The sequence below is a fragment of the Theropithecus gelada genome, chromosome 10, assembly GCF_003255815.1.
Source record: "Theropithecus gelada isolate Dixy chromosome 10, Tgel_1.0, whole genome shotgun sequence".
NCBI classification, from domain to species: domain Eukaryota; kingdom Metazoa; phylum Chordata; class Mammalia; order Primates; family Cercopithecidae; genus Theropithecus; species Theropithecus gelada.
Window position 1 is genome coordinate 80141841 of NC_037678.1, and position 14817 is coordinate 80156657.

A 14817-nucleotide genomic window follows, 5' to 3' on the forward strand; every position below is an offset into this window, starting at 1 on the left:
TTTATTTAATATTTTTAATTTCTAAGTTTTTAGGGTTGACAATATAGATTCTCAAGCAAGAATTAATAATTACTTAGATATGGTGCTAATTCTTATGTTTCTCCTATAAACATATAATGTAGATCTTCTCAGCCACCCTCTCAGGTTGATTATGCACTAATAAAGTGGAATAAATTTTAACATAATTTCAGAAATTGCTATGCTTTCCAATCAGGATTGATCTTTTTAAAATGCTCAAATTATTTAGAGCAAAAGATCCAGTTTGACTGAAATTTAAGAAACACTTTTACAATAATCAGTCCCAGGTGATATATTCAGATACATACATTTCTAATCTATGCTGTCTGGATTTAAATTTGTCATTACTTTGTACATTGACATAATAGAATTTGCTTATGTTTGATGGCTCAGCTAGTTTTTGTATTTCAAAAAAATTTATCTTAGGGAATATGATTCTTTTCAGAGTTTCACTTTGCTTTTTTTTTTTGTGTGTGTGTGTGTGTTTCGGTTCAACAATGTTAACTATTTTACTTACAGATAAAATGTGAATGTAAAATCATTAATGTGTTTAAATTATATAACTCTCAGTATCAATAACCCGTATAAAGATTTTCATGTTACTGCTGTAGGTCATCATGATTAAAATCAACCTCAATAAATGTGGAAGCACCCTTCAACTTCTTCCCTGGATATAACTGGTCATGAAAAGAACTAATAACTTTTGGCCATTTTATCAGCAGTCAGGGTGCATTCAGCTGCAATTTTACAATAAGCCCAATTAAAACTGGCTTCAACAGCTATAGTATTTAGTAAGCCACATTACTGGAAATTCAGAGGTACCACAGTTGTAACAATGATTAATTTAGTGGCTTAACAATTTCATCTCCAGGTATTTTTAGGATTTCTACTGTTGTTGCCTTCTAGCTGCAGGCCGTGAACTCAGTCATGAGACAGCTGCCCTAGCTCCACACATCATAACCTTACATAAAACCACTCAAAGGCCGTGCGGCAAATGGCAAATGTCTTCATTTTGTAACCCTTTCTAGGACTGAGAAAAGCCTTCCTATATCCTCCCTAGCTGGTGTTTCCTCATTGGCTACAATGGCCTCATATTCCCATTCTTAAACCAATCATGGGCAATAGGGTATCACTTTCATGATTGGCTTAGAGTAATTAAGATTCACTCACAAGGCTAGAGAGAGTTCAGTTTCTCAATTCCATGGTCATCAGGTACCTGAACAAAATTGATATTACATCATCAAAGAAATAGAGGGGAAACAGCAATTGGGTAGATATGTGACATAGAGGGTATGTTACAGCCACGTTTCTAACAATTTTTAATTTCTTTCTTTTTGGCCCCTTGGAAAGAGATCTGAAGTGTTTCTATGAATTTTTAGTAGTTCTGCATTTTTTTATTGTAAATAGGTACCATGATGAATTCCTCTGTGCTTTTCTTCCATGAGGTTGCTCTATGACCATCTTTTTGTGTCTGGATTTGAAGGTTGCCCTTGAAGATTGTTGGTTCCATGTCAAACTAAAGCATTTCTTGAGGGTTTTTCTGCATGGCTTGAAAACGTTGTGCCTTAGAGCTGTGATTTTATTGATAAAATAATAAGTCATGACTGTTAACATTGTGGGGCATGGTGGTTAAAAAGGGAGATGACACTGGTAAGAGGAGCAGTAATAGACGTAGAGTAAAACAACAAAATCAAGTGTGAGGCACGTGAAGAAAGACCAAAGCACAGGACAGCAAAGTAGATATTAATAAATGGGTGGTGAGGAGAGGCCAGGTCAGGGTAGCAGTCACTGATGCTTCTGTAACTGTGGGGCATGGATCAAAACTACAGTAACACTGTCTGAAATAATCCCTCTCCACGTCTAGTACTGAAACAGGCTTTGAATCTTCACATAGACATGAGGGAAATTAGCAAAAGCAGAAACAAAGCAAGGAACAACCCAAGGAAATGAAAGTGATCAAGAGTATCTCTAAAACAAGTCCACGGAGTCAGTTCCATTCAGTCAGATAAGAAGACAGAGTGATTTCGTGACCTCTAGAACTTTATGAACGGTTCCATTACTGGGTTTTGGATGAGGAACGTGAGCCAACATTGCAGCAGATAATATTAAAGGCAATTGTAACTTTCTTATGAAGAAGAAAGCATGCCAAACTTTGCCGTAGGTTACAGAGGAAAATTTACAGATGGGATGAAGCTTTTTAACTAGAAACTGATCATAGCTAAGTTTTTGCTGGCACCAAAAGTCTGTATAGGCTACATGACATCGTATTTCTTCCTGTTCTTCCATTTCTTTCACCATGTTGTTGTATATAATAATTTACTTTCTCTTCATCCACTTATTCTAACTAATGTAATAATGTGTTTCGTGTTCCCAATCTTGTTCTTAACAGGGAGGAAGCTCTTGTTTACATTGCTGTTTACTCTGGGATATTACTATTTTGAGGTATTCTGAACCTTGATCAACCCCAATCATATTGGTGTAATTTTCTAAGCCGTTGGTAAACAAACAACTCTTTTGAAAGTAACAAACAGATATTTTGTAAATCTCTCAGCGAAAGAAATTTGAAAAGCCAATGGCTCAAAGTTAACAGTTTTTCAGTAGCAAAGAAGTAGTTATTCTGGCTCAATTTAGAGCAAACTACATGTGAAACCTCATTCAAAGTGTGACTTTGCTAGCGGTTTACTGAACAATGTGCATGTCATCTAGAGTTCCCAACATTTTTACCATCCTGCAACAGCAGTCATACGAGAATATGCCTCAATCAAAATCAGGCTAAAAATTTGTTTCAGTTCTGCATGTGACCCAGGACCTTCAGGCTTTCTGGTCGCTATTTGTTGGGGGACCAAATGTGGCCAGTCACATGTGAAAAGTTTATTTTAGATTGTTCCACTGTGTGACATGCACCAAGCTCTTTTCATATGGAAAGTTCATTTTTCCCCTATGAAAAAAGAGATTCAATTAGTTTATTCCTTTTGTAGGTAATTTTGAGGGCATTGGGGAAAATGGAAATAGGTGGTCCCTCCAGGCAATTTGTACAATAAAATATTTTGGCCTCGATTTGACATAAAGTGATGTACATTGCTGTACGTAAGTCCCATGGAAACTTATTATGTTATAAACAACAATAGACACTCTTAGAAGGGAATACTTAGCTCCTTTCCAGGACAGTTCTGAATTCTGGAGAAACATTCAACTGCATGTTTTCTAGCAATGAGATATTTGATTCAGTCCCTGAGTGTATGTGGGTTTCAGTTTTGTTTGAGGTGTGCCTTTTTTTGAAATCCATAGTGGTAGAATTTTCAAGATGGATGCGGTAAACACTGGCCAGTCTTCTGACTCGGGGAAATAATTGGTTTCCTTGGGATTTCCATACCTGGGTTTGCCAAAGTCAATAGGAAAGTGTTTATGTGTACAAGCAATGTTAGGAACAACTCAAGAACCCAACTGCCAGTGCAGAGAGAATCCATACCTTTTGTGGTCCTGCTCAACCCTGAATTGATCCATTATAAAAATGACCTTCTACCTTTTTCCTGAACACTTCAAAGATATTCATTTTAACATATGAAAGCACAGTTGGCCGGGCGTGGTGCCTCATGCCTGAAATCTCAACACTTTGGGAGGCTGAGGTGGGCGGATCACTTGAGGTCAAGAGTTCAAGACCAGCCTGGCCAACATGGGAAACTCAGTCTCTACCAAAATACAAAAATTAGCCAGGCATGGTGGGGGGCGCCTGTAGTCCCGGCTACTTGGGAGGCTGAGGCAGGAGAATCACTTGAACCCGGGAGGTGGAGGTTGTAGTAAGCTGAGATCGCGCCACTGCATTCCAGCCCGGGCAACTGAGTGGGACCACCCGGTCTCAAAAAAAAAAAAAAGAAGGAAAGAAAAAAGAAAACACGGTAGATCACAAGTTGCCCTGAGTCTGTTGTGAATATGCCAGTGTTTATTGATCACTTTGCAGTTCCTGACTCTTTATAAGAAGAATCATCTTTTGAGGGGAATTTTTAATGAACTGTCTCCATAACCTCATAAAACAGTCAATAAATGTGTAATTTACTTTTTCTCTGATGCTTAATTTGTCTTTGATGCTTCTTAGAACACAGGTTTTCTGTTTTAATTTAGCTCATCATCAAGAGAGAATTCCGGGAAGCTTTAGGGCATTTTAATTTATTCCCAAAGAATATTTCATCATGTAGCTACTGGCTCTTTTTTTTTTCCTCCAACAAGGGAATATAGACTGATTTTCCTTATTTCTCCTCTGACATCTTTGTAACAGGGTGAGTGACTCATCACTCTGCTTGAAGTTAGTCTTGTTAGACCTACCACTGGGCTCTGAGACAGAACCTTAAATGTGGCTGATATCTCTTGTGTTCGGGAGAGAAAAGGCAAACTTAGGGATTTAAAATAAAACATTTTTTAAAGTAATGTATTTGTGTCTCCTCTAATCTTTTGCGGCTTGACGGGGAAATGGATTCTTCCTTGCCAGCACCTATTGGATCTTCTCCCAGAAGCCAAACCGCAGAGTGGGAACTGGCTGCCTATAGCGGGGAACACTGCCTATATAGACAATGTTTCTGCTCGTTGTCAAGTCTCAATTAACCACACAGTGGTTTGTTTTTGTTTGTTCTGTAGAAGAAAATTCTTTTTCATTTTTGTCAATATAAAGAATTGCCTTTTTAGGAAACAAACATAGTTATGCCTTATTTTCTTGAGTATAAAACTTAGACATGTTTACTCTCCTTCTGGGCAATGCCAGGGCATTGGAACAATTTTAATCTCACTGGCTTCGTCAATTTCTTTTTTGAAATTTAATCCAATAGACTTTTAAACACATAAGGCATTATTATTCTATGTTATCATCATGGTTCATTTAGATATGTCTACATATTCACATATTCTTTGTGAAACGTTTTTTCTTGTATCCTCTGCCCATTTGGGATCATCATCTTGTACTTCCTCTAGAAGTTCCTTTCATGCGGTCTACTGGTGGGAAACTCTTTGGAGTTTTTATTTTTGTTTTTGTGCAAAAATGTCTTTATTTGTTTAATGTATTAATAGATGAGAATCCACATTTCCTCCATTCTGGAATGATATGTTCACTGGATATAAAATTTTGTGTTGGTGGTTATTTTCCTTTAGCACACTGAAGATAAAATTCCACCACCCTCTAGCATCTATTGCTGTTGTTGAGAAGTTAATTGTTAGTCTTAATACAGTTCTTTTGATGATAATTTGTATTCCTCCCCACCAATAGCATTTAGGATTTTTTTTCTTATATTTTGGGCAGTTTTTCTATAATGTATCTAAATATGTGTTTGAGGTGGCTAGATGGATCCCTGTCCTCAGTTCTGCAAAAACTCTAAACTATCATGAAAGCAAATATGGCTTCTGTCATTTTTTTCTTTCCTTCTAAGATTCTATATATATATATATTTGCATATAAAATAAAATGAACCTTTTTACTCCATCTCCTCTGTCAATGAATTGTTTTTAGTGTTTTCCATCCTTTAGCTTTCTGTACTGCTCTGTGGGCAATTTTTTTTCTGACCCTTTTTGTAATGCATCAATTTTTTGTTTAAGCTGCTATTCTATACATCCTCTGAGTGTTTAATTTCAGGTTGTGTATTTTATTTCCGATGTTCTATTTGGTTTATTTTCAAATCTATAATCTGTATGTCTTAGCTTGTTGCAGGAAAGCTTTCCTGTGACATTCCTCACCCTGGGAAAGCCTCAGCTCTTGAGTGTAGGCTCCTCAGCCTTCAAGGCTGTCAAAGGGTGAACTCAAAATTTCCATCATGAGCAAAAGCCTATCAGTGTGAAAGCAGCGTCCTTGCTTATTACCTGTCTAGGTTCAATGCCCCCTTCAGTTTGACCCTGATCATTAAGTTCTTGTAGTTCTTTGGGTCTTTAAAGATAGTTTTAATGGCCAACCATGGTGGCTCACATCTGTAATCCCGGCACTTTGGTAGGCCAAGACAGCAGGATCACTTGAGATCAGGAGTTTGAGACCAGCCTGGCCAACATGGTGAAACCCTGACTCTATTAAAAACAGTACAAAAGTTAGTCAGGCATGGTGGTGTGCACCTGTAATCCCAGCTACTCTGGAGGCTGAGGTAGAAGAATTGCTTGAACCTGGGAGGTGGAGGTTGCAGTGAGCTGAGATCATGCCACTGCACTCTAGACTGGGTGACAGAGCGAGACTCCATATCAAAAAAAAAAAAAAAAAAAAAAAACCATATTAAATCCAGCTTCTTTTTTCAGTGGAAAGGATGGTCCAAATAATCTAATCAGCCATTATCAGAAATAGAAAGTCTCCATGTTGTGTTTCTGAAATATTTGAATTGGTTAACATCTGTATTAGTCACGATTCAACTAGAAAAACAGAGCCAGTAAAAAATTGTGTGTGTGTGACAGTAATTGGCTTATACAATTTTTGTGGATGGCTATCTGCCCCCTTCTCAAGGTTGTCTCCCTTTTTAATGATGGACCCTGGCAGGCAGGCAGGAAGGCAGGAAGGGAAAATTGCAAGTAGGCTTCGTGACTAGAGTAACCTGCAGAAGCTGAACCTCTTCGTCATGGAGTTGAACACACACACACACGCACACGCACACACACACACACACACCCCTGGCCCAGGAGTCAGAAAACTAAAGGAAGACCCAACGGGCAGGGGAAGTGATTGCAGGCTCAGCCGCTGCTTCCCATCAACCAGACACATAAATCAACAGATCAGCAACAATGCCTGCGTATTACACAATGACTGCTGCCTCCCTCATCAGTCCTCCAATTCTCAGAAGAATCTCCGTGGAACCCACAATAACTGGAAACATACAGAAAGGGAACTCTGGGAAATATAGTTTGGCTGAGACAGTTGGCACAATAAAAAGCATCACGCTGTTATGTAAAAATCAGAAAATGTTTTATTTCAAAAATACACCATGTCTCTTGAAAAATGAGATCCTAAGATTATAATAGAAACAAGCAAAGAATTTCTAAAGCTAGGAAGAAGCTGTCCCTTAGGGCTGCATGGTATTCCCTAGGCTGTTTCATAGATTTATATTGTCTATTGTCCCCATAAGGCAACTGAGTTTGAGATTTAAACAAAAATTAAAACTTAGATTCCCATGGATGCCATTTATTCCTCCTCCTTTTCTTTACCGTATCAACGTTCTTTCCCCCTCCTTTGTCCATATTTTTCTTTCTTGGGGATAAGAAAATGTGGACATGTGAAGATAAATGTACTGGATAGAGGGCAGAGGCTGCAAAGAGAATCGTCCCCATCTGCTAGAGTAGGGGGCTACATGTTGGTGGGGTTCAGAGTCTTTGCAGCAAACAATGATTTTAACACCAGGAATAGGTTGTCTTCTATCTTTGGCTGAGAAAGATTTGTTTCCTTTTTCTTTGCACCTTAGGTATTATCCAGAAAAGAAAAAAGTCACTCTTAGGTTTTGCAAAATACACAATGAGCTGTTACAAGTCTTAAATTTCTTACTGGGTCTGTGTTTTAGGTGGAGCCAAAAAACCTTAGGACTTGAAAAAAATATTGTAAACCAGACAAGACATCTTTATAATTGTTGAGTACCAACTGCAGTGCAATCACCTTAGTCCAAGCCTCCACCGTCTCTCCCCTGGATTTCTAAGTAGCCTTCAAACTGCTCTCCCTGCTGCCACATGTGTGCACTCAAAATCTATTCTCAACATGTCACCCAGAGGCATCCTTTTAGAACAAAAGTTAAATCAGGTCGCTCCTTGGTTGAAAACCCTTCAGTGGCTCCCAACACCCTCAGAATAAAAGCTTAAAAGTCCTATATGGTCTAACTCCACTTTTGCTGCATTTTTTCTTCCTTTCCTCCTTGATGTACTCTCTGATCAGGCCACACTGGGCTCCTTGCTAGGCCCCAACAAGACAGGCGAATTCCACCTTGAGCCATTGTATGGACTGTTTCCTCATCTCCCAAGTGTCTGTTTGGGCAACTCTCTCCTGTCTTTCAAATGTTTGTTCAAATCTGTCAGAGGCTTTCCATGACCACTTTATTAAAATTTACAACCCCCTCCACCACTGCCCCATCCCTGCCATCCTCTCTCCTGTTTCTTCTGCTGTGCTTTCTGTTTTTCATAGCATTTGTCACCTTCTCTCATTCAGTCATACCCTTCTTTCCTAAGTGTGTCCTTGAGTGCTGCCCCACCTATCAGAATGTAAGCTCTACAACAACAGGGGCTTTGTCTGTTTCGTTCCGTGACGCTCTTGAGGTCCAGACACCCAAGAACATCGCCTGCCATATAGCTGGTGTTTAATAAATATTTTTTGAATGCATGATGTATGTAGAGGGCTAACAACATTAACTCTGTATGTTAAAAAATAGTTCTGGCTCTTCGTGGGGAGAAAAGTAGTGCCCAGACCCCTTGGACTGTGTTGTTCACTGAACAAACAGCTGTCAATCATTCATCACTATCTTTTCTCAAGTTTCTTGATGGTAGTGGGATTTTGCGGAGAATATCTCAAAAGTAACAGTTGTGATCATTTTTAACAACTAATTCTTACAGAGAGTGGGGAAGGCCAACGAGAACTCAATGCCACTTCCTTTGAATGTGTGGGAGGCCAGGTGCCATCCCACACTGGGGGTGTTGGAGCAGATAAAGGCAAACAGAGGAATTAAATCTGTATTCTAGAAGGCACTCCAAGAGACGTCCCAGACAAATAATTGGAAACACCAGGTGACTTAGAAATCAATTTCATTGCCACAAAAATGACAGCCTCCCTTTTTTTCCACACAGGGGGAAGGTTCCTCCTCATTCTTGTCGGAAACTTGCCATGAGGATCCCTCTGTTTCCCCCAACTTTACTCCCCCCAACCCTCAAGCTCTCAAGTGGTGACCACCGTCCTTCCGGCCAGGTAGGACTGGATGGGAGGGGTCGCTTTTGAGAGAAGGGTGGTGTGTAGCCATCCGGTTTTCAGGCATCACGGACTTGCTCCTCTGTCCTTCATCCTCCCTTTCTCTACATTCCCATCTTTTTTTTCTGCTAAATTTCCCAGCCATACCCATGATCCTTTCCTCATCCTTTCTGCCTTCCTCTGGTATTAATTTCTCCATTATTGTGCTCTCTCTTCCTGACATAAATCTCATTCTTCCATATTGTCTTCTTCCTCTTTCTCCTTTTTGTTTCTCTATTAGCAAATTTGGCTTCCTTTTTAATCTGGATTTTCTCTCTTGCACTCAGACTATTATTCCCACTTTGAAACAATTTTTTCCATTTCTGCTTCTCACTACACTGTTTTCCCGCAGTCCTATTGTCTTACAATCCAGTGGGATCGAGTTAACTCTCAAGGAAATCTTTTTCAATCCACTCCACTCAACTTATGCCCTCCTTTTGGAAGTCCAGCAAAATTTATTTTATTTCTAAATGATATTTAGAGTGAGTGGGGACAGCTTGTGATTTCCTGATTCTCTAGAAGCAAGAGCTCTTGGAAATATCTCACTAATAGGGATACTTGGGCCAGGAGCTCTTTGTTAGAGTAAACTTCAGCTTGAAAATCAGAGCAGACTTTAACTTACCCAAGGAAATGCGTCACGAAAACTATTATATCCCCTTCACTAATAAGAAAACTGGCAAAAGTCTTTCCAAAGAGTGTGCAATTCTTAGAGAAAAGAAGCATTCTTGTGATTTTAAAAAAAGCAAACTTTATTCTGATGTAATGAAAATAAAATTCTACAATGAGACTTATACTGTTTTTGTCTTCAAGTATTTGTAGATCTGTGAAATAATGCAGTTTAAGAACATGTGAAAGAGTTACTGAAAATAACTCTTTACTGAGAAAGAGGTATGACTTATTCCTCTTCCTTGACATCAGTTGTTGCTCTGGCTGAGAGCTTTTCAGACCTTTGTGGGTATCTCAATTACTTGGACATCCTGTTAAACTGCAGACACTGATCTAGGATGTCTGAGTGGGGCCGGAAAGTCTGCCTTTCTAAGTAACTTTCAGGGGATATAGATGCTGCCACAGTTCCAGGGAGCACATTTTAACTGGCCAGGATCTAGTACATTCCTACCTCCAGGCTTAAGCACCTGGAAGAAGCTTGAAGCCACCGTCATGGCGTTTGAATGTATTTTAACTTTTTGACTCAATCACAAGCCTGGGCCTTTGATTTCTTTTTTTTTTTTTTTTTTTTAATTTTCTACTGCCTGTAACACTAGAAAGAGAGACACAGGGAATGCCATGTCAGAACAAAGTCACAACATGGTTGTGGATTCAGTTCATGTCCTCTCAACAGTGATCATTTTGTTTCTGTGTGACCTTGTGATGAAGGCCATATTGGAAGGTGGGTAGAGGACAGACATATAATACCAATTTCTGGCTTCTACAAGAAGGCATCAGGGAGACCTTGACAATGTCTTCTTCATTCGGATATAAATGTTAAGACTATCATTTAAATCATCAATGATGAGCATCATTCGATTTTTTGTTGTTGTTACACTTGTTACACCCTGGTAGTTCTGTGGGGATTTTTTGTTTGTTTGTTTGTTTGTTGTTTTTTGAGGCATTGTTTTGCTCTCGTCGCCCAGGGTGGAGTGGAATGGCGCGATCTCAGCTCACCATAACCTCGGCCTCCCAGGTTCAAGTGATTCTTCTGCCTCAGCCTCCTAAGTAGCTGGGATTACAGGCTCCTGCCACTACGCCCAGCTAATTTTGTATTTTTAGTAGAAATGGGGTTTCTCCATATTGGTCAGGCTGGCCTCTAACTCCCGACCTCAGGTGATCCGCCTGCCTCAGGCTCCCAAAGTGCTGGGATTACATGTGTGAGCCACAGTGCCTGGCCTGCCCTGGTAGTTTTTAAAGCTGTTGTGAACCACCTAATACCACAGATAGAATATCATATTTTCTCAGGGGATGCAAATGACAGTGGGTGGAGGACCTAAGAACACATGAATTGGGTTTTATTTTTCAAAACAAATGTAATAGAGACAAAAAAGCTGCATTTGTGTTGCTGTGCTTTCTCAGGCTTGCAATAGTCTGTTCACAACTTGTATTCCCTTTAGAATGTCAACTGAGATGCCCACTGGGGAAAAATATTTATTTTAAAAAACACACAAATATCCCCACAATACCTAGACTTCAAAAATTTAATCATATGGTGAGTTTGTTTGGTTCCTTTAGCTTTCCACATATAAAAGATGACATAAAAATAAATATTTCACACTTTTCTTGTCAAAATAGGTCTCATTGCTAAAGCGGAAAAAGAAAATCCCATTATAGTATTTTATATTTGAAAAAAGAACAAAATGTTCTTTTTAATAGTGTATGGAAAGTAGATTTTTGTACTAATTTTAATATTTCCCCGAATGTTTTTTACATTCTTGTTCTTTCCTTAAACATCTTCATTCATACACTACAGCTGAAAACAAAATGATGAATAAAAAGTAATAGTACATAAGGCTGGGCATGGTGGCTCATGCCTGTAATCTCAGCACTTTGGGAAGCCGAGGTGGGTGGATCACCTGAGGTCAGGAGTTCGAGGCCAGCCTGACCAAAATGGTGAAACCCCATCTCTACTAAAAATACAAAAAATTAGCCAGGTGTGGTGCCAGGTACCTGTAATCCCAGCTACTCAGGAGGCTGAGGCTGAGGCTGAGGTGGGGCAGGAGAAGCCCTTGAACCCGGAAGGCAGATGTTGCATTGAGCCAAGGTCGCACCATTGCACTCCAGCCTGGGCAACAAGAGGAAAACTCCGTCTCAAAAAAAAAAAAAAAAAAAAAGAATAGTACATAAAGCTATAACGCTACCATGTATTTGCCAAAAGATAATGTTTTCTATTATGATAGAAGATTGACCCCAAGAGTAGTCATCACATAAATAGTTGGAATTTTACATTTTTTAAATGTGTGAGTGCAAATCTTCATTGGTGAAAAAATATATTCCTTGTTATCAGCTTGACGTTAATCGGTGAAGCTAAGTAGGTGAGTTATACTTTTAACTGTGGTAACCCATTTTTAAAATAGCCACAAATCACTATAGAGCAAGATATAAAATAAACAAAAGAGATGTTTGCTCATTTTATGTATATTAGGTCTTTAGATAAAGAGCTGTAGAATGACCAGTTTCTAAAAACACCAATGAAACATTGGAAAATTATAAATATATGCCAGGTAATTATTAATGCTTGCTTTATTCTAGAATATGCCAATTTCAATAGAAAGCACAAAAGAACAGAAAATATAGTTCCTACATGCTTTAAAATAATAAAGGTCAGTTTAAGGCCATAGAAAGGCATTAAGATATTTTTCTGACACACAATAATAAAAACAAAAATTAGCATTTATGGAGCACTTACTGCATCATCAAGCACTTTTAAAGCACATAACATGTGTTATCTCCTTCTTCTTGCCATTGTACATTTGGAGAAACTAAAATTCAAAAAGGTTAATGAACTTTACTAAGGTCAGACAAGAAGTACCAGACCTTGGACACACTATGTGTCTTTCAGCTTTTTAAGTGAATGTCTGAAGCTAAGATTTTATGATCTAGATGTCAGAGTAGGTGACTTCTCTTTCTCACGTTGACATGGATAAACAAGCAATAAGGGTACACCACCTATGCCTCAATATACTTACCTGTAAAATGGAAAGATGATGAGCCTCTTTGTTAAGGAAGCATATCTCTTTGAGTGGCTAGAAGGGATACTCGCCACACATGTATACCAAACACTGTTTCATTTGCTGGTGGCATAGCCCAGCCTCCACAAGGTCATGGCTACAATTTGCCAGAGATTTCACCCCCAAACTGATCACAGCAGCACAAGGCATTAAACATCACAGGCAGCACGTTCACATTGCTCAGAGTCACTTGTTTTTAACAAACGTCTGGGAGAAGAACATCTCTGAGGACTAGATTTTAGAAAACTTCCAGCCCTGTGAAAACAGGACTCACCTCTAGGAAACCACAATTAGTCACAGTTTCTATCACTGAGAGGCGGGCAGCTGTTTTCTGTGTTCGTCGCATCTGCTGGGGAAGCAATGCCAAGCAGAGGGAAAGGGAGACACCTGAGGCACAGTGTGGCCTGCACAGTTCGGTTAAGAGAATTTTGGATCAACCTTCCCTGTCTATGGCTGCTGAAAACTCACAGTTCCACTCTCTAAAGCAGCAGGATTGAGGAAGGGCTCACCCACTCTCACCTCCCTCCAACCTTGGCTTTCCTCCTTCCTCTCTTCTCCTCTACTTGCAAGCCATTCAGCTTATACATGTCAATGCTCTTTCAACAACAGACTCGGTGGGTTTGCTTCCCTTGAGGTCTTCTTTCTCTCTCTCCTCTCCCCATTCCTCCTGTTAGGTCTGTCTCTTGCCCCAGCCTGAGAACAGAATCTTTGTTAACGAACCCTTCTTCTGTACTACACAAGAGAGGAGTTAGAGACACACTGGGCTTTTCTACGGGTCTGCTTTCGTTTGTTAAGCAATTGTTTTTTATTTGGATTTCATTTATTCATTAAAATATTTATGAGGCTGTACTACTTACCGGGAGGATGCTAGGAATTCTAAAGGAATATCTTGGTAGAGAAATATCTCCTTTTAGATTGTATTTTAAGTTTCAGTCATAGCACAGAAAGGGGCTTCTTTGGGGCCTGTGGCAGATGACCCTCTTCTCCTTTTCCTCTGCAGTTAGATTCAGGGCGACTGCCTTGGGCTAAATTATGAAAGATTTAAGCAGGAAATAAAGAGATTTTTCTGAAAGTAAAAATATCTAAATACCCAGATAGATTCCTGAGGGATGTTGTGTTTCTTTGAAGATCTTTAAATGTGGAGACAAAGAAGGCGTCTACCAGCAGAGGGTTGAATATGACTGAGTGACCTTTTTATGATCTCCTTTGAATCCGTGAAGGATGCGATTAATTAAAGTCAGAAGTTTGTCACTAAAATAATAGTTATGAGATCCAGAGAATTCAAGGTGTTGGAGGACTCATTAAGTAGGTGCATAAATATCATGCTGAAAGATTTAATGAGACCATAGGGTCACTTATAGAAAAATGGTGCAGAGATGGCCTAGAAAAAATAAATTAGAATCGATATTGCGCTTCCGAATTAACAGCTATAGATTGCTATATTAACACCTGAGACAGAAATTCTATAATTATATCTTGATGATGAATATTGATGTTCTTGTCATAGGAAAAATGAAAATTGCTCACATTTAGTATTTTACTTATCAATAATAAAATAAATTTATATGTGTGTACTGATTTCTGTGACACTTGGGAACCGTGAATGCTTTAAGTAGCTACAATTAAGTGAATAGTGTTTTTTTTTTCCTTTTAATTCAACCAATAGTTATTGAATGCCTACTACACAGAAGGCACTGGGCTAGGTGCTGGGAAAAAACACAGATGCACCCCTTTCCACGCTTCAAGTAGATTATAGTATAGTGCTATCCAATAGAATTTTCTGCACTGATGGAAATTTTCCATGTCTTAGTGTCCAGTGCAGTAGCAACTAGCCACAAGTAGTTATTAACCGTTTGAAATGTGGCTGATGCAACTAAGGTGTTGAATTTTTAATTGTATTTTAACTGTTTATATTTAAATGTGAATATAAACAGCCACATGCTTAATCTTAATTTATAATGTGTAATCCACTTTTGTGTCAAAAAGGATTGCATTGGGACAAAAGACTATGTTCATCATTATAACAGAGCTGTTTACATGGGAGGAAAGGCTGACACATAATTGAGGAAACCAAGGAAGGCTTCACAGAGGTGGCAGTCATTGAGCTGAGACCTAGAGGAACAGATAGGAAGGACTTCCTCATGACAATAT

The 14817-nt window shown here is 39.0% G+C and overlaps 1 protein-coding gene across 2 annotated transcripts in view; it reads left to right on the forward strand.

The window, feature by feature from the left end:
• The window catches only part of PLCB1 (phospholipase C beta 1), a 753090-nt gene that overhangs the window by 659082 nt on the left and 79191 nt on the right, over positions 1 to 14817 (forward strand). Inside the window, exon 32 of one of the 2 annotated variants that reach the window (XM_025399458.1) lies at positions 8791 to 8908. The exons of the other annotated variant lie outside the window; for it this stretch is intronic. Coding sequence (XP_025255243.1) covers positions 8791 to 8889 — 99 coding nt within the window. The 3' untranslated portion in view covers positions 8890 to 8908. The remainder of the gene's footprint in view (positions 1 to 8790; positions 8909 to 14817) is intronic. 2 annotated transcript variants of the gene reach the window in all.